General features: G+C 40.1%; 1 protein-coding gene across 2 annotated transcripts in view; it reads right to left on the bottom strand.

The window, feature by feature from the left end:
* Cyp2c66 (cytochrome P450, family 2, subfamily c, polypeptide 66) overlaps positions 1–19,392 on the bottom strand; it is a 91,312-nt gene extending 71,920 nt beyond the window's left edge. The window contains exons 1-3 of one of the 2 annotated variants that reach the window (XM_039096704.2): positions 19,225–19,392; positions 4,917–5,079; positions 4,551–4,700 (exon numbers count right to left, since the gene is read on the bottom strand). In XM_039096704.2, the coding sequence (XP_038952632.1) occupies positions 4,551–4,700; positions 4,917–5,079; positions 19,225–19,392 (481 nt within the window). The remainder of the gene's footprint in view (positions 1–4,550; positions 4,701–4,916; positions 5,080–19,224) is intronic. The other variant, XM_063280340.1, reaches the window with a different exon arrangement.
* Between the last annotated feature and the right edge of the window lie 2,331 nt (positions 19,393–21,723).

Here is a 21,723-nt window from a genome sequence, read left to right as displayed (position 1 = left end):
TCTGTTGATTCTTTCTATGGTCCTTTTTGTTTCTACTTGGTTGATTTCAGCTCTGAGTTTGATTATTTCCTGCCTTCTACTCCTCCTGGGTGTATTTGCTTCTTTTTGTTCTAGAGCTTTTAGGTGTGCTGTCAAGCTGCTGACATATGCTCTTTCCTGTTTCTTTCTGCAGGCACTCAGCGCTATGAGTTTTCCTCTTAGCACAGCTTTCATTGTGTCCCATAAGTTTGAGTATGTTGTATCTTCATTTTCATTAAATTCTAAAAAGTTTTTAATTTCTTTCTTTATTTCTTCCTTGACCAGGTTATCATTGAGTAGAGCATTGTTCAATTTCCACGTATATGTGGGCATTCTTCCCTTATTGTTATTGAAGACCAGTTTTAGGCCGTGGTGGTCCGATAGCACGCATGGGATTATTTCTATCTTTCTGTACCTGTTGAGGCCCGTTTTTTGACCAATTATATGGTCAATTTTGGAGAAAGTACCATGAGGATCTGAGAAGAAGGTATATCCTGTTGCTTTAGGATAGAAAGTTCTATAAATATCCGTTAAGTCCATTTGGCTCATGACTTCTCTTAGTCTGTCGACATCACTGTTTAATTTCTGTTTCCCTGATCTGTCCATTGATGAGAGTGGGGTGTTGAAATCTCCCACTATTATTGTGTGAGGTGCAATGTGTGTTTTGAGCTTTAGTAAGGTTTCTTTTACGTATGTAGGTGCCCTTGTATTTGGGGCATAGATATTTAGGATTGAGAGTTCATCTTGGTGGATTTTTCCTTTGATGAATATGAAGTGTCCTTCCTTATCTTTTTTGTTGACTTTTAGTTGGAAATTGATTTTATTTGATATTAGAATGGCTACTCCAACTTGCTTCTTCTGACCATTTGCTTGGAAAGTTGTTTTCCAGCCTTTCACTCTGAGGTAGTGTCTGTCTTTGTCTCTGAGGTGTGTTTCCTGTAGGCAGCAGAATGCAGGGTCCTCGTTGCGTATCCAGTTTGTTAATCTATGTCTTTTTATTGGGGAGTTGAGGCCATTGATATTGAGAGATATTAAGGAATAGTGATTATTGTTTCCCTTTATATTCATATTTGGATGTGAGGTTATGTTTGTGTGCTTTCATTCTCTTTGTTTTGTTGCCAAGACGATTAGTTTCTTGCTTCTTCTAGGGTATAGCTTGCCTCCTTATGTTGGGCTTTACCATTTATTATCCTTTGTAGTGCTGGATTTGTAGAAAGATATTGTGTAAATTTGGTTTTGTCATGGAATATCTTGGTTTCTCCATCAATGTTAATTGAGAGTTTTGCTGGATACAGTAACCTGGGCTGGCATTTGTGTTCTCTTAGGGTCTGTATAACATCAGTCCAGGATCTTCTGGCCTTCATAGTTTCTGGCGAGAAGTCTGGTGTGATTCTGATAGGTCTCCCTTTATATGTTACTTGACCTTTTTCCCTTCCTGCTTGTAATATTCTTTCTTTATTTTGTGCGTTTGGTGTTTTGACAATTATGTGACGGGAGGTGTTTCTTTTCTGGTCCAATCTATTTGGAGTTCTGTAGGCTTCTTGTATGTCTATGGGTATCTCTTTTTTTAGGTTAGGGAAGTTTCTTCTATGATTTTGTTGAAGATATTTACTGGTCCTTTGAGCTGGGAGTCTTCACTCTCTTCTATACCTATTATCCTTAGGTTTGATCTTCTCATTGAGTCCTGGATTTCCTGTATGTTTTGGACCAGTAGCTTTTTCCGCTTTACATTATCTTTGACAGTTGAGTCAATGATTTCTATGGAATCTTCTGCTCCTGAGATTCTCTCTTCCATCTCTTGTATTCTGTTGGTGAAGCTTGTATCTACAGCTCCTTGTCTCTTCTTTTGGTTTTCTATATCCAGGGTTGTTTCCATGTGTTCTTTCTTGATTGCTTCTATTTCCATTTTTAATTCCTTCAACTGTTTGTTTGTGTTTTCCTGGAATTCTTTCAGGGATTTTTGCGATTCCTCTCTGTAGGCTTCTACTTGTTTATTAATGTTTTCCTGTGCTTCCCTAAGTGTGTTCATGTCTTTCTTGAAGTCCTCCAGCATCATGATCAAATATGATTTTGAAACTAGATCTTGCTTTTCTGGTGTGTTTGGATATTCCGTGTTTGCTTTGGTGGGAGAATTGGGCTCCGATGATGCCATGTAGTCTTGGTTTCTGTTGCTTGGGTTCCTGCGCTTGCCTCTCGCCATCAGATTATCTCTATTGTTTCTTTGTTCTTCTATTTCTGACAGTGGCTAGACTGTCCTATAAGCCTGTGTGTCAGGAGTGCTGTAGACCTGTTTTCCTCTCTTTCAGTCAGTTATGGGGACAGAGTGTTCTGCTTTCGGGCGTGTAGTTTTTCCTCTCTACAGGTCTTCAGCTGTTCCTGTGGGCCTGTGTCTTGAGTTCACCAGGCAGCTTTCTTGCAGCAGAAAATTTGGTCTTACCTGTGGTCCTGAGGCTCAAGTTCGCTCATGGGGTGCTGCCCACGGGCTCTCTGCAGCGGCAGCAACCAGGAAGACCTGTGCCGCCCCTTCCGGGAGCTTCAGTGCACCAGGGTTCCAGATGGTCTTTGGCTTTTTCCTCTGGCGTCCGAGATGTGTGTGCAGGGAGCAGTCTCTTCTGGTTTCCCAGGCTTGTCTGCCTCTCTGAAGGTTTAGCTCTCCCTCCCACGGGATTTGGGTGCAGAGAACTGTTTATCCGGTCTGTTTCTTTCAGGTTCCGGCGGTGTCTCAGGCGCAGGAGTCCTGCCGCTCCTGGGCCCTCCCCCACGGGAGCCCAGAGGCCTTATACAGTTTCCTCTTGGGCCAGGGATGTGGGCAGGGGTGAGCAGTGTTGGTGGTCTCTTCTGCTCTGCAGCCTCAGGAGTGCCCACCTGACCAGGTGGTTGGGTCTCTCTCTCACCGGGTCTGGGAGCAGAGAGCTGCTGCGGGCCGGGATCCGCGGGTGTGGGACTTCCGCTAAACACAGAACGTGCCCGGTCCTAGAGAAATTCTGCTTCCGTGTGTCCCAAGCTCACCAGGCAGCTTTCGTGCAGCAGAAATTTTGGTCTTACCTGTGGTCCCGAGGCTCAGGTTCGCTCGTGGGGTGCTGCCCAGGGGCTCTCTGTAGCGGCAGCAACCAGGAAGACCTGTGCCGCCCCTTCCGGGAGCTTCAGTGCACCAGGGTTCCAGATGGTCTTTGGCTTTTTCCTCTGGCGTCCGAGATGTGTGTGCAGGGAGCAGTCTCTTCTGGTTTCCCAGGCTTGTCTGCCTCTCTGAAGGTTTAGCTCTCCCTCCCACGGGATTTGGGTGCAGAGAACTGTTTATCCGGTCTGTTTCTTTCAGGTTCCGGCGGTGTCTCAGGCGCAGGGGTCCTGCCGCTCCTGGGCCCTCCCCCACGGGAGCCCAGAGGCCTTATACAGTTTCCTCTTGGGCCAGGGATGTGGGCAGGGGTGAACAGTGTTGGTGGTCTCTTCCGCTCTGCAGCCTCAGGAGTGCCCACCTGACCAGGCGGTTGGGTCTCTCTCTCACCGGGTCTGGGAGCGGAGAGCTGCTGCGGGCCGGGATCCGCGGGTGTCCTGTATTTCTTTATATACAGGAGTTATTTATATCCTTCTTAAAGTTCTCTACCATCATTCTGATGTATTTGTATTTTTAAATCCAAATCATACTTTTCTGGTACATTGGGGTATCCAATATTTACTGTGGTAGGAGAACTGGGTTCTGATGATGCCAACTAGCCTTGGTTGTTGTTGCTTAGTTTCTTGTGCCTGCCTCTTGCCATCTGGACATCTCTCACGTTTGTTCATCTTGCTGTCTCTGACTGGAGCTTGTCCCTTCTGTGAGCCTGTGAGCCTCTGAGTCTGTGATACTGGGAATGAGAGTTCTTCTGGGAGTCCAGCTCTCTCCAGGCAGGTTTTGGGTCCATATGGCTGTAGGACAGCCTTAGCTCTGGGCACAGATTGAGACTGGATGGATCCTGTTGCAGTCTGCCCTGTTGCTCCCATGTCCCATGTGCTGAGGGTGGGTCTCTCCTTGGACAGTCAGTGGAGCGAAAGTGGGGTCCCACCTGTGAGCTCAAGAGTGAGAGCACTTGTGGTAGACCAGCTATTTGCAGGCATGTTTTGGATCCAAAAGACTATGGGACAGCCTTAGCTCTTAGTGCAGATGGCAACTGAATGGTGGTTTCTTTTCTATACAAATGTGATGCTGTGATTACATGCAGCATGTTTTCTAGTGAGGTTAATATTTATACTAATGGAAATTATCATCCTTAAATAGTCAGAAAATAAGCTCACAACATAGATTCATATAATCATTTTGCTATTTGAAAACAAAGCACTTGGGAAAATTGACATGAAATGATGGCTTAGACCCTTTAAAACAGACACAATCCCACCATAAAACAAGTATCACAGATATAAAAGCTCTCCTATTTTTCTCTACATATCATGATTTCCATATGAAGGCGGAGGCATAATATAGAATGAAAGTTCTAGCAAGCCTCAAAATTCCTTGAAAACCTCACAAAATATAGAAGTCAAAGATGAGGGACACCCACCATTGGTTTTTCTCAACTCATCTACAAGACAGCGAGCCTCCTCTTGAACTCGGTCTTCAATGCTTCTCTTCCCCATCCCAAAGTTTCGCAGAGTCATGAGTGAGAAGCGTCTCATCTCTTTCCAGGTCCTCCCACTACTGAAAACAACCCCTACAAGGAAGAGCAGAAATGAGAAGCGAATTCCCAGATAAGGAAGAGGGCTGATGGGTGGCTGCCACACAGAAACCCAAGTTGGGATTGAATAATTTTCAAGTCTGCCTTCCATCCTCACATCCCCTATGACCACAGTTCAACACATAGGTGCATGAGAACAGTTGGATTCATAGATACTTAGGCACATGGGCATATTGGTTCATGGACATTTACCACAGTTTTTGTTAAACTTCTCAGCCACTGGAAAGATTCCTCTTCCAGCAAATTCCTCCCCATGATCAATCAAGGCTTCTTTCACAGCTTCATATCCATGTAACACCACAGCAGGCTTCCTGCCAAAGTACAGGGTGAACACAGGGCCATAGACTTTTGAAAACTGAAAAACAAAAAAGAGATGAAAACGTAGTAAAAAGTTGTCAGTAGGTGGAAGGCCATACCTGGCAGAAGATAAGGTAGACTGTCCATAGACCTTTCCCTCTTTGTTTCTTACCATAAACACAATTCTTAAGGTAACCCCTAGTATATCAACAGAATACAAGCTGCAGCTCCTCTTCCCACTGTTTATGACTCCTATGGATTTCACAGATCACCCCACCCTTGACATCCATCACCACCTCTCTGCTGTATCTCAGACCCAAACTCAAGATTGATACACCCTGTTCAAGCACAGGAGATGCTGAGCAGAAGTCAGGTAGGCTTCCCTACACTCCATTTTCCAGAAACAATAATCTGGGTCTTGCCTACCACAATAGGAGGGAGCACCTTTGGGACAAGCCAGAGATTTAGAATGAGAGAAACTCCTCAGAGGATCACCTCCTGTAGCCAGGCAGGAACCCCAGTGGAGGGATAAGGACACCAACCCACCCACAAAATCTTTTACCTGAAATTTGCCCTACCTATGAGAAGTACAGGAACAAAGATAGAGTAGAGACAGAGTGAATGGCCAACCAATGACTGTCCTAAATTGAGACTCATTCCATGGGAAAGAAACACTCTCTGACATTATTACTGATACTATGCTATTCTTGCAGACAGGAGCCTAGCATGACTGCCCTCTGAGAGGCTCCACCCATCAGATGACTGAAACAGAGTAATCTTGGCTGTGCAAAGACCCACAGCCAAGCATTAGACAGAACTCAGGGAGTCTTGTGGAAGAATTGGCTTAAGGATTGAGGGACCTGGAGGGGATATGACCTGCCCAAGAGGACCAACAGTGTCAACTGGCCTGGACCCTTGGGGGTTTCCAAAAACTAAACCATTAACTAAATAGCATACACGGGCTGCACCTAATTCTCCACACATATGTAGCAGATATGCAGCTCAGTCTTCATTCAGGTCCCCAATCACTGAAGCAGGGGCTGTCCCTTAGTCTGTTCCATGCCTGTAGATTCTGTTCACTTAACTGGGTCTCCTTGTCTGGCCTCAGTGGGAAAGGACTGACTAGTCCTGCAGTGAACTGAACCAGGGTGGAGTGATACAGGGGTCTTGCCTTTCTCAGAGAGGGAGAGGGAGGAAAAACAGTTGCGTGAGGAGTTACTGAGAGAGGTGGAGGCTGTTATAGTGATGTAAAGTGAATAAATACATCAATTGATTTAATAAAAAAAGTAAAAATAAACAAAATGAACCAAATATATTTATGTATTTATAGAACATTCTACCCCAAAACAAAATAATATACCTCTTTCTCATTGCCTCATGAAACTTTCTCAAAACATGGCTACATACTCTTCCACAAATTAAGTTTTAATAGATAGAAGAAAATTGAAATAACCCCCTGCATCTTATCAGACCACCACACATTAAACCAGAAAGCTTACAAACTCATAAAGACACAATTCTCTACTGAATGAAAATGGTTCATACGAAAATAAAGAAAGAAATTAAATACTTTTTAGAATTCAATGAAAATATATACAAACTTATGGGACATGCTGAAAGCAGTACTAAGAGGGAAGTTCATAGCACTGAGTGCTTACATTAAAAAAAATGAAGAAATTTCATACTAACAGTTTATCAGCACACCAGAAAGGTCTAAAACAAAATGAAGTAAGTGCATGCAAGGAAAGTAGACAGAAGAAATAATCAACCTGATGGTAAAAATCAATAAAACAGAAACAAAGAAAACACTAAAAATGGATGAAGATAGAAAATATCATCCTGAGTGAGGTGACCCAGTCTCAAAAGAACACACATGGTATGCGCTCACTGATAAGTGGATATTAGCCCAAAAGTTTGGAATACCCAAGATATAATTCACATACCATATGAAGCTCAAGAAGAAGGAAGACCAAATGTGGATGCTTCAGTCCTTCTTAGAAGGGGGACAAAATACTCATGGGAAGTAGAGGGTGGGAGGGACTTCGGAGGAAGAGAGGAGGGAGAAGGGAAAGGGGAGCAGGATCAGGTATGAGAGAAAATTGGGATTCTATACAGAGAAGTAGGAATTTGAACAGAGGTGTGTCAGAATGGGGAATGGGGACTAGAGGTTGCCACCAGCAAGGCCCATATGCCAAGAAAGCAAGAGGCTCCAAGGGCCCAACAGGGATGAGATGAGTTGAAACACCCAACAAAGGGGAGAGAGAACCTGTAGAGACCATATCCACAAGTTAGGTCCCTTTGGGGGATGGGGTCACCCACCCTTCTCAAATTTTTAACCCAGAATTTCTCCTGTCTAAAGGAAATACAGGGACAAAAAGTGGAGCAGAGACTGAAGAAAAGGCCATCCAGAGATTGCCCTACCTGGGGATTTATACCATATGCAACCATCAAATCTAGTCACTATTGTTGGTGCCAAGAAGTGCTTGCTGACAGGAGCCTGATATGGACATCTTCTGAGAGGTTCTGTCAGAGACTTACCTATACAGATGATGATGCTTACAACTAACCATCAGACTGAGCAGGGGGACCCCAATGGAGGAGATAGAGAAAAAACTGAAAGAGCTGAAGGGGTTTGTAACAACATAGGAAGAACAACAACATCAACCAACCTGGCACTCCAGAGCTCCCAGGGACTAAACCACCAACCAAAGAGTATACATGAAGGAACCCATGGCTCCAACTGCATGTATAGCAAAGGATGTCATTGTTTGGCATCAAAGGAGAAGAAGCCTCTGGTCCTGTGAAGTCTTGTTTCCCCAGTGCAGGAGAATGCCAGGGCAGTGAGGTGGAAGTGGGTGAGTGGGAAGGGGTAGCATCCTCATAAAAGCAGGGGGAGGTGGGAGGGGTATGGAAAAGTGAGGAAAGGGGATAACATTTGAATGTAAATACATAAAATATCCAATAAAGATGCAAAAAATTCAATGAAACAAAAGAGTTGATTCTTTGAGAAAATGAACAAGACATACAAATACTTATTTAAATTAACTAAAAGGCAGTGAAAGAACATACAAAGTAATGAACTTAGAAACAAAATGTTGGACAAAACAACAGAAGAGATGCAGAAAATCACTAGGTCTTGCTTCAAAATCCTATACTCTACCAAATTAAAATCTAAAAGAGATTTACTTTTTTCTCAATTGGTACAATTTATCAACATTAATTCAATATCAGACAAACAATTTAAAAAGACCTATAATCTCTGGTGAAATATAAGCAGTCATTTAAAGTTTCCCAGCCCGCATCCTCCCAAAAAACATGTCTATGGCCAGACAGTCAATCAAAAATACATTGAAAAGGTCATCCACCATGTTCAAGGAGGCTTCATCCCAGAGATGCAGGGATGATTCAACATATGAATAAGCAACATATTATAATTAAACTGAAAGAAGAAAAACACAATTGTCTCATTAAACGCAAAAAGGGGGCACTGGCTAAATGCAACACCCCTGATTTTTAAAAAAAGGAACTAGAGAAATTAAGGATAAAACACAATTTCCAGCAAGCCTATAGCCAACATTAAATTAAATGAAGAGAAATTCAAAGCATTTCCTCTAAACTCGGGAAACAATTTGCCCCCTGTCTCCAGTCTATACAATATAGTATTCAAAGTTTTAGCTAGAACATTAACACAACTAAAGCAGATCAATTAGAAACGACATCACAGTATTATCATTTGCAGATGCTATGGTAGTATTTCATGGGTCATTTTAAAAATACTAGGGAACTTTTACAGCTGATACACACTTTCAACAAAGTGACTGGATACAAGATAAATTCAAATAATGGCAACACAACAAAAACAGTAGCTTCTTTCCATACAATTGCCAAATATACTAAAGGAAAATTAGAGAAGCAATACATTCCACAATAGACTCAAATAACACAAAGTATCTCGGAGTGAGTAATAGCTAACCAAGCAAGTGAAAGACTTGTATAATTAATAACTTCAAGTCTTTGATGAAAGAAGTTGAAGGGGATATCAGAGAATGGAAAGACCTAACATGCCTATGAGTTGCTAAATTTAACTTAGTTAAAATAGCCATACTACCAAAAGCAATCTACGCATTCAATGCAATCTCCTTCAAAATTTCAACACAATTATTCTCGGACTTTAAAAGGAAAATTATCAATTTCATATGGAAAAACAAAAACTCCAGTATAACTACAACAATCCTGTAGAACTTCTAGTCGTATCAGCATCCCTGATTTTAAGCTCTACTACAGAGCTATAGTAATAAAATGGCATGGTATTGGAATAAAAACAGACAGGTATATCAATGGAATTGAATTAAAGACCCAAACATGAATCCACAGGCCTATGGACACCTGATTTTTTTTTTTATTTTTAGAGAAGACAGAAATAAGCAATGAAACAAAGAAAGCATCTTCAACAAATATTGCTGGTCTAACTGTGTGTCTGAATACAGAAAGATGCAAATTAATCTATACTTATTACAATACATGAAACCCAAGTCCAAGAAGATAAAAGACCTCAACATAAAACCAGATATACTAGACACCTCCTGGAACTGAAGGGACCGGATCAACAGTTCTCTGCACCCATATCCCGTGGGAGGGAGACCGAAACATTCAGAGGGGCAGACATGCCTGGGAAGCCAGAAGAGACTACACTCTGCCCACATTTCTGACTCCAGAGGAAAAAACCTAACACCATCTGGGATCCCAGAAAAGGCGGTGCAGGCCCTCCTGGTTGCCACCCCCATGGAGAGCTCAAAAGCAACCCCCCACGACCAAACTTCAGCCATGGGACCACAGGTAAGACCAACTTTTCTACTCAAAGCCACCTGCCTGGTGGTCTCAAGACACACAGAGGCAAAATTACTCTGAGACCGGACACTTCTGGTTTTTAACTGGAGCCCCAACCTCACTGATCCCTGCCAGAGGCTCACTGCTCCCAAACCCCTTGGGAGAGAGAGCTCACCTCCCGGACAGGTGAGCACTCCTGAGACTGCACAGCTGGAGAGACCACCAATACTGCCCACCCCTGCCCACATCCCTGCCCCAAGAGGAAACTGTATACAGCCTCTGGGAACCAGAAGATAGGTGCAATGGAGCTGCAGGTCCCCTGTGCTCCAGACACCTCCTGGACCTGAAGGGACAGGATGAACTGTTCTTTGCACACAAATCCCGTGGAAGGGAGAGCTAAACCTTCAGAGGGATAGACCCACCTGGGAAGACAAAAGAGACTACACTCTGCCCACATTTCTAACTCCAGAGGAAAATACCTAACACCATCTGGGACCCAGGGGCACAGGGGCTCCCAGAAAAGGTGGTGCTGGCCCTGCTGGTTGCCACCCTCACAGAGAGCTCAAAAGCAGCCCCCAACAAGCAACTTCAGCCTCGGGACCACAGGTAAGACCAACTTTTCTGCTCCAAGCGACCTGCTTGGTGGACTCAGGACACAGGCCCACAGGAACAACTGAAGACCAGTAGACAGGAAAGACTACATGCCCGAAAGCAGAACGCTCTGTTTCCATAACTGGCTGAAAGAAAACAGGAAAACAGGTCCACAACACTCGTGACACACAGGCCTATAGGACGGTCTACTCATTGTCAGAAATAGCAGGAAAAAGTAACACTAGAGACAACCTGATAGCGAGAGGCAAACGTAGGAACCCAAGCAACAGAAACCAAGATTACATGGCATCATCGGAGCCCAATTCTCCCACCAAAGTGAACACTGAATATCCAAACACACAGAAAAGCAAGATCTAGATTTAAAATCATATTTGATCATGATGCTGGAGGACTTCAAGAAAGATATGAAGAATTCCCTTAGAGAAACGCAGGAAAACATAAATAAAAAAGTAGAAACCTATAGAGAAGAATCACAAAAATCGCTGAAAGAATTCCAGGAAAACACAAACAAACAGTTGAAGGAATTAAAAATGGAAAAAGAAGCAATAATGAAAGAAAACAGGGAAACAAACTTGGATGTTGAAAACCAAAGGAAGAGACAAGTAACCGTAGATACAAGCATCACCAACAGAATACAAGAAAAAGAAGAGAGAATCTCAGGAGCAGAAGATTCCATAGAAATCATCAAAACAACTGTCAAACATAATGTAAAACGGAAAAAGCTACAGGTCCAAAACATACAGGAAATCCAGCACTCAATGAGAAGATCAAACCTAAGGATAATAGGTATAGAAGAGAGTGAAGACTCCCAGCTCAAACGACCAGTAAATATCTTGAACAAAATCATAGAAGAGAACTTCCCTAACCTAAAGAAAGAGATGCCCATAAACATACAAGAAGCCTACAAAACTCCAAATAGATTGGACCAGAAAGAAACTCCTCCCATCACATAATAGTCAAAACAGCAAATGCACAAAATAAAGAAAGAATATTAAAAGCAGTAGGGAAAAAGTCAAGTAACATATAAAGGCAAACCTATCAGAATCACACCAGACTTTTCGCCAGAGACTATGAAAGCCAAAAGATCCTGGACAGATGTCATACAGACCCTAAGAGAACACAAATGCCATCCCAGGTTACTGTATCCTGCAAAACTATCAATAAACATAGATGGAGAAACCAAGATATTCCATGACAAAACCAAATTTACACAATATCTTTCTACAAATCCAGCACTACAAAGGATAATAAATGGTAAAACCCAAAATAAGGAGTCAAGTTACACCCCAGAATAAGCAAGAAACTAATCGTCTTGGCAACAAAACAAAGAGAAGAAAAGCACACAAACATAACCTCATATCTAAATATGACTATAACAGGAAGCAATAATCACTATTCCTTAATATCTCTCAACACCAATGGTCTCAACTCTCCAATAAAAAGACATAGATTGACAAACAGGATACACAATGAGGACCATGCATTCTGCTGCCTACAGGAAACACACCTAAGAAACAAACACAGACACAACCTCAGAGTGAAAGGCTAGAAAACAATCTTCCAAGCAAACAGTCAGAAGAAGCAAGCAGGAGGAGCCATTCTAATATCGAATAAAATCGAATTTCAACTAACAATCATCAAAAAAGATAAGGAAGGACACTTCATATTCATCAAAGGAAAAATCCACCAAGATGAACTCTCAATCCTAAATATCTATGCTCCAAATAAAAGGGCAACTACACACATAAAAGAAACCTTACTAAAGCTCAAAACACACATTGCACCTCACACAATAATAGTAGGAGATTTCAGTACCCCACTCTCATCAATGGACAGATCATGGAAACAGAAATTAAACAGAAACACAGACAGACTAAGAGAAGTCATGAACCAAATGGATTTAAAAGATATTGATCGAGCATTCTATTCTAAAGCAAAAGGATATACATTCTTCTCACCACCTCATGTCCAAAAATTGTCCAAAATTGACCATATAATTGGTCAAAAATGGGCCCCAACACTTACAGAAAGATAGAAATAATCCCATGTGTCCTATCATACCACTACAGGCTAAAGCTGGTCTTCAAAAACAATAAGGGAAGAATGCCCACATATACGTGAAAGTTGAACAATGCTCTACTCAATGATAACCTGGTCACGGAAGAAATAAAGAAAGAAATTAAAGACTTGTTAGAATTTAATGAAAATGAAGTTACAACATACCCAAACTAATGGGACACAATGAAGTCTGTGCTAAGAGGAAAACTCATAGCACTGAGTGCCTCCAGAAAGAAACAGGAGAGAGCATATATCAGCTGCTTGACAGCACACCTAAAAGCTCTAGAACAAAAAGAAGCAAATACACCCAGGAGGAGTAGAAGGCAGGAAACAATCAAACTCAGAGCTGAAATCAACCGAATAAAAACAAAAAGGACCATAGAAAGAATCAACAGAACCAAAAGTTTGTTCTTTGAGAAAATCAACAAGATAGATAAACCCTTAGCCAGACTAACGAGAGGACACAGAGAGTGTGTACAAATTAACAAAATCAGAAATGAAAAGGGAGGCAAAACTATAGAATCAGAGGAATTCAAAAAATCATCAAATCCTACTACAAAAGCCTATACTCAACAAAAGTTGAAAATCTGCAGGAAGTGGACAATTTCTGAGACAGATACCAGTACCGAAGTTAAATCAGGAAGAGATAAACCATTTACACAACCCCATAACACCTAACGAAATGGAAGCAGTCATTACAGGTCTGCCAACCAAAAAGAGCCCAGGTCCAGAAGGGTTTAGTGCAGAATTCTATCAAACCTTCATAGAAGACCTCATACCAATACTATCCAAACTATTCCACAAAATTGAAATAGATGGAGCACTACCGAATTCCTTCTATGAAGTCACAATTACACTTATACCTAGACCACACAAAGACCCAACAAAGAAAAAGAACTTCAGACAAATTTCTTTTATGAATATCAACACAAAATAATAAAATTCTGGCAAACTGAATCCAAGAGTACATTAAAAACATCATCCACATTATCAAGTAGGCTTCATCCCAGGCATGCAGGGATGGTTTAATATGAGGAAAACCATCAACTTGATCCATTATATAAACAAACTGAAAGAACAAAACTACATGATCATTTCATTAGATGCTAAGAAAGCATTTGACAAAATTCAACAACCCTTCATGATAAAAGTCCTGGAAAGAATAGGAATTCAAGGCCCATACCTAAACATAGTAATAGCCATATGCAGCAAACTAGTTGCTAACATTAAACTAAATGGAGAGAAACTTGAAGCAATCCCACTAAAATCAGGGACTAGACAAGGCTATCCACTCTCTCCCTCCTTATTCAATATAGTTCTTGTAGTTCTAGCCAGAGCAATCTGAAAACAAAAGGAGATCACGGGGATACAGATCGGAAAAGAAGAAGTCAAAATATCACTATTCTCAGATGATATGATAGTATATTTAAGTGATCCCAAAAGTTCCACCAGAGAACTACTAAAGCTGTAAACGACTTCATCAAAGTGGCTGTGTATAAAATTAACTCAAATAAATCAGTAGCCTTCCTCTACACAAAAGAGAAACAAGCCGAGAAAGGAATTAGGGAAACGACACCCTTCATAATAGACCCAAATAATATAAAGTACCTCTGTGTGACTTTAACCAAGCAAGTAAAAGATCTGTACAATAAGAACTTCAAGACTCTGAAGAAAGAAATTGAAGAAGACCTCAGAAGATGGAAAGATCTCCCATGCCCATGGATTGGCAGGATTAATATAGTAAAAATGGCCATTTTACCAAAAGCGATCTACATATTCAATGCAATCCCCATCAAAATACCAATCCAATTCTTCAAAGAGTTAGACAGAACAATTTGCAAATTCATCTGGAATAACAAAAAACCCAGGATAGCTAAAACTATCCTCAACAATAAAAGGACTTCAGGGGCAATCACTATCCCTGAACTCAAGCAGTATTACAGAGCAATAGTGATAAAAACTGCATGGTATTGGTACAGAGACAGACAGATAGACCAGTGGAATCGAATTGAAGACCCAGAAATGAACCCACACACCTATGGGCACTTGATTTTTGTCAAAGGAGCCAAAACCATCCAATGGAAAAAAGATAGCATTTTCAGTAAATGGTGCTGGTTCAACTGGAGGTCAACATGTAGAAGAATGCAAATTGATCCATGCTTATCATCCTGTACAAAGCTTAAGTCCAAGTGGATCAAGGCCCTCCACATCAAACCAGATACACTCAAACTAATAGAAGAAAAAGTGGGGAAGCATCTCTAACACTTGGGCACTGGGGAAAATTTCCTGAACAAAACACCAGTGGCTTATGCTCTAAGATCAAGAATTGACAAATGGGATCTCATAAAACTCCAAAGCTTTTGTTCGGCAAAGGACACTGTGGTTAGGACAAAACGACAACCAAGAGATTGGGAAAAGATCTTTATCAATCCTACAACAGATAGAAGGTTTATATCCAAAACATACAAAGAATTCAAGAAGTTAGACTGCAGGGAGAGAAATAACCCTATTAAAAAATGGGGTTCAGAGCTAAACAAAGAATTCACAGCTGAGGAATGCTGAATGGCTGAGAAACACCTAAAGAAATGTTCAGGGGTTGGGGATTTAGCTCAGTGGTAGAGCGCTTGCCTAGGAAGTGCAAGACCCTGGGTTCGGTCCCCAGCTCCAAAAAAAGAAAAAGGAAAAAAAAAGAAAAAGAAAAAAAAGAAAAGAAATGTTCAACATCTTTAGTCATAAGGGAACTGCAAATCAAGACAACCTTAGATTTCACCTCACACCAGTGAGAATGGCTAAGATCAAAAACTCAGGTGACAGCAAATGCTGGCGAGGATGTGGAGAACGAGGAACACTCCTCCATTGTTGGTGGGATTGCAGACTGGTATAACCATTCTGGAAATCAGTCAGGAGGTTCCTCAGAAAATTGGACATGGAACTACCTGAGGATCCAGCTATACCTCTCTTGGGCATATACCCAAAAGATACCCCAATATATAGCAAAGACACATACTCCACTATATTTATAGCAGCCTTATTTATAATAGCTAGAAGCTGGAAAGAACCCAGATGCCCTTCAACAGAGGAATGGATACAGAAAATGTGGTACATCTACACAATGGAATACTACTCGGGTATCAAAAAAAAAAAAAACAATGACTTTATGAGATTCACAGGCAAATGGATGGAACTGAAAAATATCATCCTGAATGAGGTAACCCAATCACAGAAAAACACACATGGTATGTACTCATTGATAAGTGGCTATTAGCCCAAATGCTTGAATTACCCTAGATGCACAGAACACATGAAACTCAAAATGGATGATCAAAATGCGAATGCTTCACTCCTTCTTTAAAATGGGAACAAGAATACCCTTGGCAGGGAATTGGGAGGCAAAGTTTAAAACAGAGGCAGAAGCAACACCCATTCAGAGCCTGCCCCACATGTGGCCCATACATATACAGCCACCAAACTAGTTAAGATGGATGAAGCAAAGAAGTGCAGGCTGACAGGAACCGGATGTAGATCTCTCCTGAGAGACACAGCCAGAATACAGCAAATACATAGGCGAATGCCAGCAGAAAACCAATGAACTGAGAAGGGGACCCCTGTTGACAGAATCAGAGAAAAGACTGGAAGAGCTTGAAGGGGCTCAAGACCCCATATGAACAAAAATACCAACCAACCAGAGCTTCCAGGGACTAAGCCACTACCCAAAGACTATTCATGGACTGACCCTGGGCTCCAACCTCATAGGTAGCAATGAATAGCCTAGTAAGAGCACCAGTGGAAGGGGAAGCCCTTCGCCCTGCCAAGATTGAACCCCAAGTGAACGTGATTATTGGGGGGCAGTTGGTAATGGGTGGAGGATGGGGAGGGGAACATCGATATAGAAGGGGATGGGGAGAGGTTATGGCGTTGTTGACCTCGAAACCGGGTAAGGGGATAACAATTGAAATGTAAATAAGAAATACCCAAGTTAATAAAGATGGAGGAAAAAAGAAATGTAAATACTTAAAATATTCAATAAAAATTTTTAAAATTACAAAAAAAGAAAGTGAATAGGTTGAGGTGTGAGCTTGGAACAACATTCACTTCTACAAACTAGTCTCTGTGGTGTGAGAAAATACTCTGCAGTCTACAGAAAGAGAAACCTGAACAGCAATCCAGCCTCAAAATCCTCAACCTACAATCTGCCCAACTTGCAAGATGTGCTGTGGCAATGATGGCGCAGAAATTGTGGGAGTGGTCAACCAATATTTGGTTTAACTTAAGGCCCACACCATAAAGTGGACTCCCCAAGTCCAACACTGCCTGGATGGCCAGGAACCACATACTGGATAACCCAAACACAACTGAAAACAATCAATGAAATAATTCCTTATTGAATCCTGCTATACTCGTAGATCAATGCCTTGCCCAGCCATCATCAGAGCTTGCTCTAGCAGTTTATTGGAGTGGATACAGAGACCAATAGACAGACATTATGTCAAAAGAGAGAATCTAAATTTGAGTTCTCCATCATGTCTCTGCTATTAGAAATCAGGAAACTGTAGAGACAATCTTTTGTGTACTGAATGTCAATAAAATTTGATGGCCTATTACCTGAGTCAGAAAATAGAGGGTAACATTTCTGATATGGAGAGAACTATGGGATAGAATCAGTCACAGGAATAGATTCACCCTGAAATCTAAGGAAACAGACACATAAAACTGAGGAGTGGCATCCAGCCATGGGGAGCACACAGAATAGAACAAATGTGTGTTATAAATTGTGAGCTGTTTGGGAAGTGAACCAAAGCTTATGGCCTAGGTATTGAATAACTAAGTCTCAGAGTCATTTTTTTCTGGGAACAAAGGGGTCCAATGGAAAAGCTCATGGCTATAAGGAACTCCATGGAAGTTGGGGATAAAAGATTGAGGAAATAAGAGGGCATGGAGGATACCAGGAGAACATGACCTACAGAATCAACTAAGCAGGGTTCACCCTGCATGGGTCTGCACCAGATCTTCTACATGTATGGTATGGGCTATTAGCTTTATGAGTTTGTTAGACTCATAATAGTGGTAGCAGGTGTACCTCTGGGTCTTTTGCCTGCTCTTAAGAACCATTTTCTCCTATTAGGTTGCCTTGACAGTCCTCAACATCAGGTCTTTTGCTTTGCTTTATTGTATCATATTTTGTCATGCTTGGTTGATGTCTCCAAGAGGACTACTGTTGATGAAGTGAAATGGAGGGAAAGTGAACTTGGGAGAAAGAGGAGGTGGGAAGAAACTGGGGGAGTGGAGGGGGGAAACTGTAATCAGGATGTATTACAGGAGAGATAGTAAAGAAAAAGAAGGAAGGAAGGAAGAAAAAAGGAAAGGAAGGAAGGAAGAATGAAAGGAAAGAAAGAAGGAAGGAAGGAAAGAAAGAGAGAAGAAAGAAAGAAAGAAAGAAAGAAAGAAAGAAAGAAAGGAAGGAAGAAAGGAAGGAAAACATAATTAGTAATTCTGATATCTTTGAAAATATAGTCCACATTCACCATTAATAGAATACAAGAATAACTGTCCTATGTAAATAGGAAGTAATTTAAATATCAAGGGAAAAATTGAATACCGTCTCTTCATCACATAAAAAAATTTAATAAGAAAAAATTGTCAGTGTTATTTCCATGCAATATGCTGAACTACTACAGATATTATCATTACTTTATAATTTTATAACATATTATTGCATGTTGCATCAATATTTTACTTTGATTCATAAATATTAGAGTAATAGTAATAATTTTCATTTATGAATGGCCTAAAACTGCCTAACCAGTTGGTGAACAGATGGCAGTTAACTATTAAATCTACATATTTAGCATTTACATTTACATTACATTATTTAAAAAAAAGAGCAGAATTATCATAACTTATCTTTAAGTGTCCCAAATTCTAAATGCTAGAAATCCCAATATTTTTTGAAATCCCAAGTTTTAACACTGTCTATTCTGTTTTTCACATTGAAATTAATACCCAGATGACTGTTTCACCATCACCTACAAGCTCTACTCAGAGAGGTCCTGAATCAGTACCTCCAGAGTTAGCTATTCTATATTTTAAGTGATATCACCCAGGCTGCTTTGCACTCTACAAACATTGCAAACAAATAGAAAATTTCCAGGAGGTGCCACATTTTCCAGAAGCAAGTTACAACGCATGCCACATTCTTGGTCCCAGAAAAGGGTGTGTTCAGACTGAAAAGAATTCTAATGGCAACCACTAAGCCCTGAATGACTACTTGTTCCTATCATTTTTTATATTGTTCAAACACATAACTATTTTCTGGATATCAGACAGACATTAATTGTTCACAGAAAATAGATTTGTTTTCCCATTCTACATATACTGCATGGTTAAGATAGGTGAAGAAAATCTCTAACTACTTCATTTGGTTTTCCTCCAGTCATTAACTGAAGGTATAAAGAAGGAAAAACTGCAACTTTGCCACACCATAATTTTCATTCTACTAACAGCCTCTAATATTTAAATAGACACACCACAATGTCTCATGTTATAATTTCTGACAATGACATGATGAAAAATACATCTAGTCCTTCAAGCTTAGGTAACAAGTTTCAATCCTCTACTGTATAGGGCATGCCTAGCCATATTTTTCACTTAAACATTGGACCACTTACCTATCTTTGAGTTCTGCTGGGAAAACCAAATGTATACTTACATTCCTCAGAGATTTGCTGATGTCCTTAAGATCTATCTGAAGAATATTTCCAATGATAGGAAGAGGTGTGGGGCCAGGAGGAAGGTTTCTTCTCTGAAAATTCTGCTTCCACAGTGAAAGGAGAAGCAGACATGTTAGAAAAAGCCCCAGAAACACACCTAGAATCATTGCTTCCTTCTCTTCTTAAGATGTGACTGTACACACAACCAAAAGCTTATATAATGAAATCTGCCAATACATCTGTGAGTTTCTGATACAAAACAGACCAACCAGAAAGAACACTTAATCTCTCCTCCCATTGGACTTTGTTCTAACATAGTGATAAGTAAAGTGCTGGCTCCTTTGCTCTCATTTATGCTACAGAAGATCCTGTAGATTGTGTAATGGGTTGGGTTTGAAAAATTTAGGTGAAAGGGTTTTCTGATATGTAGCCACAAATGAAAAAGAAACAATAAGGATATTTCATGATAGAAAATTGGAAAGTTTTGGAAAATTCTGAATTCTCAAAGTTAGCAAACAATTAAGGACTTCTAATATTAGAAAAGTTTTATATTTTATATAACTGGCAAATAAAAAGAAATTTTACATTGTATAAAACATTGACTATTCTTTCACAATAACACAATGAGATGAGTTTTCCAATAATATGCTAACATTACAAAGACACTAACAGAAAAGCGCAAATAACATATACTGTCAATGATAATACAATAAGTTTTTAATTAAACTAATGAGGATAATTTTTATCATAAGACAATTTTAAGATAGATATATAGATGATCACATTTTATATTTCAAATATGGAAAGGAACTTTCTGTCAGGAAACCTGTCATTCTAACACAGCTCCTAGATATCGAGTATATTTAAATTAGATCTGATAACCACTGTTATTCAGTATTACTTACAGATCAGAATAATCCCATCAACTAAAATATATACCACAATAGAAATTACCCTATTATACTTCTTCTGCTCTTGTTATAAAGCCAGAAGTACCACATTAAATACACACCTTTTATTACTTCGAGTAATACAATAAGATATTTTCCCAAACAAAAAAAAACTAAAAATCAATCTTCTTTCCATAATGAAGAAAGATTGAACCTCAGAGAACTTGGATACAGCAAGTTAGAAAATTATAGGTTTCAAAATGTTATTTAGATATATTAATTATGTCATTTTCACAAATAAAATTAAATAATACACAATGGAAAGCAAACTTGCCAACTAGAAGCAATAGAAAATGAGTGTTGTACTTCAAATATAAAATACCCCCATGGGCTCATGTATTTGAATACTTGGTTTTCTTGGAGGAATGATTTTGAAGAACTATGAATTCTTTTTGTCCAAGGAAAATGTTACTTTCTTATGGATACTTGAGCAGGAGGTGGGGTTTTATAGCCTAGATCTACCATTGCTGTGTGCTTTCTGTTCCAACAAGGTGTGAAAATTGGAGGTATCCCAGTTAGACACTCTCGCCATCAGGCATCATCTTTCCCTATGCCTTTCCCTACATGGTGAACCAAAACCCCTCATTCTATGAAACAAAATTAAGTCTTCCATCCTCAAATTGTTTCCTTCCAGATGTTTAGTCACAACTACAAGAAAAATAACTAAAAGAGAAAGTTTACATACGAAGTGGGGTCATTCTGATACATCTAACTGAAATTCTTAACCTTTGAAATTGGTCTTCTAGAAGACTGTGTAAGAGTTTAGAGATGTAAGCTAAGAATATTTGGAGTGCTATAAATAGAGATTAATAGGGTAATCTGTTAAGAGTTTGGAGGGTGGGAATGCTGAAAGAATGAGAACAGTGGAAGACTATCTCAAGAGGTTTATTATGAGAAACTACTTCTAGGAACTGGGATAGAGGCTATTCCTGTTTTAATTTGGGCATAAAATATGGTTACATTCTGCTTATTTCATAAGAACTTGAGCAAAGTTAGATTCAAAAGTAATAACCTAATTTGTTCAGTAGAGGAAATATCAAGACAGGAGAGCATTTTAGTTGCAGCATGCCTGTTGATCACTGCTCTTATCTCAGTAAAAGAGAACAGCGCATGGGACAGAACTGTATGAAAACATTTTGTTTTGTGGAGAACAAATGGGAGCCAGCTTAACATAGCATTTATTTGATGGGTAAAGCTACTAATATGATGTAATTGGAAAAGATATTGCCATAGCAAATTAGAAACTAGGACCTCTGCACTGAGACAATAAGAAAGATTCCTTGGGAACAAGATACCATCCATCAGAGGTTGTAACTTGTAAGAATACAAATTCACATGAAATTAGGGAACCTAAACTGAGATTTCTGCAACAACTTTCATCTCAAAAAGCCTTACCTTTGAAGCATTTCCCAATGGTGAACCTCAAGAGAACAAAGATGTCACTGCGTATGTGGCACAAAAATTCCTGTAGTTGGTCTTGAGCTGCTAATAAAACCTGGTGACATTACCTACATGGTAATAGCCTTACAGGTATAAAATACAAAGTTG

This window comes from Rattus norvegicus, chromosome 1 (assembly GCF_036323735.1).
Source record: "Rattus norvegicus strain BN/NHsdMcwi chromosome 1, GRCr8, whole genome shotgun sequence".
NCBI classification, from domain to species: domain Eukaryota; kingdom Metazoa; phylum Chordata; class Mammalia; order Rodentia; family Muridae; genus Rattus; species Rattus norvegicus.
Note: the sequence above shows the minus strand (reverse complement) of the source record. Positions and strands in the feature narration are given on the sequence as shown.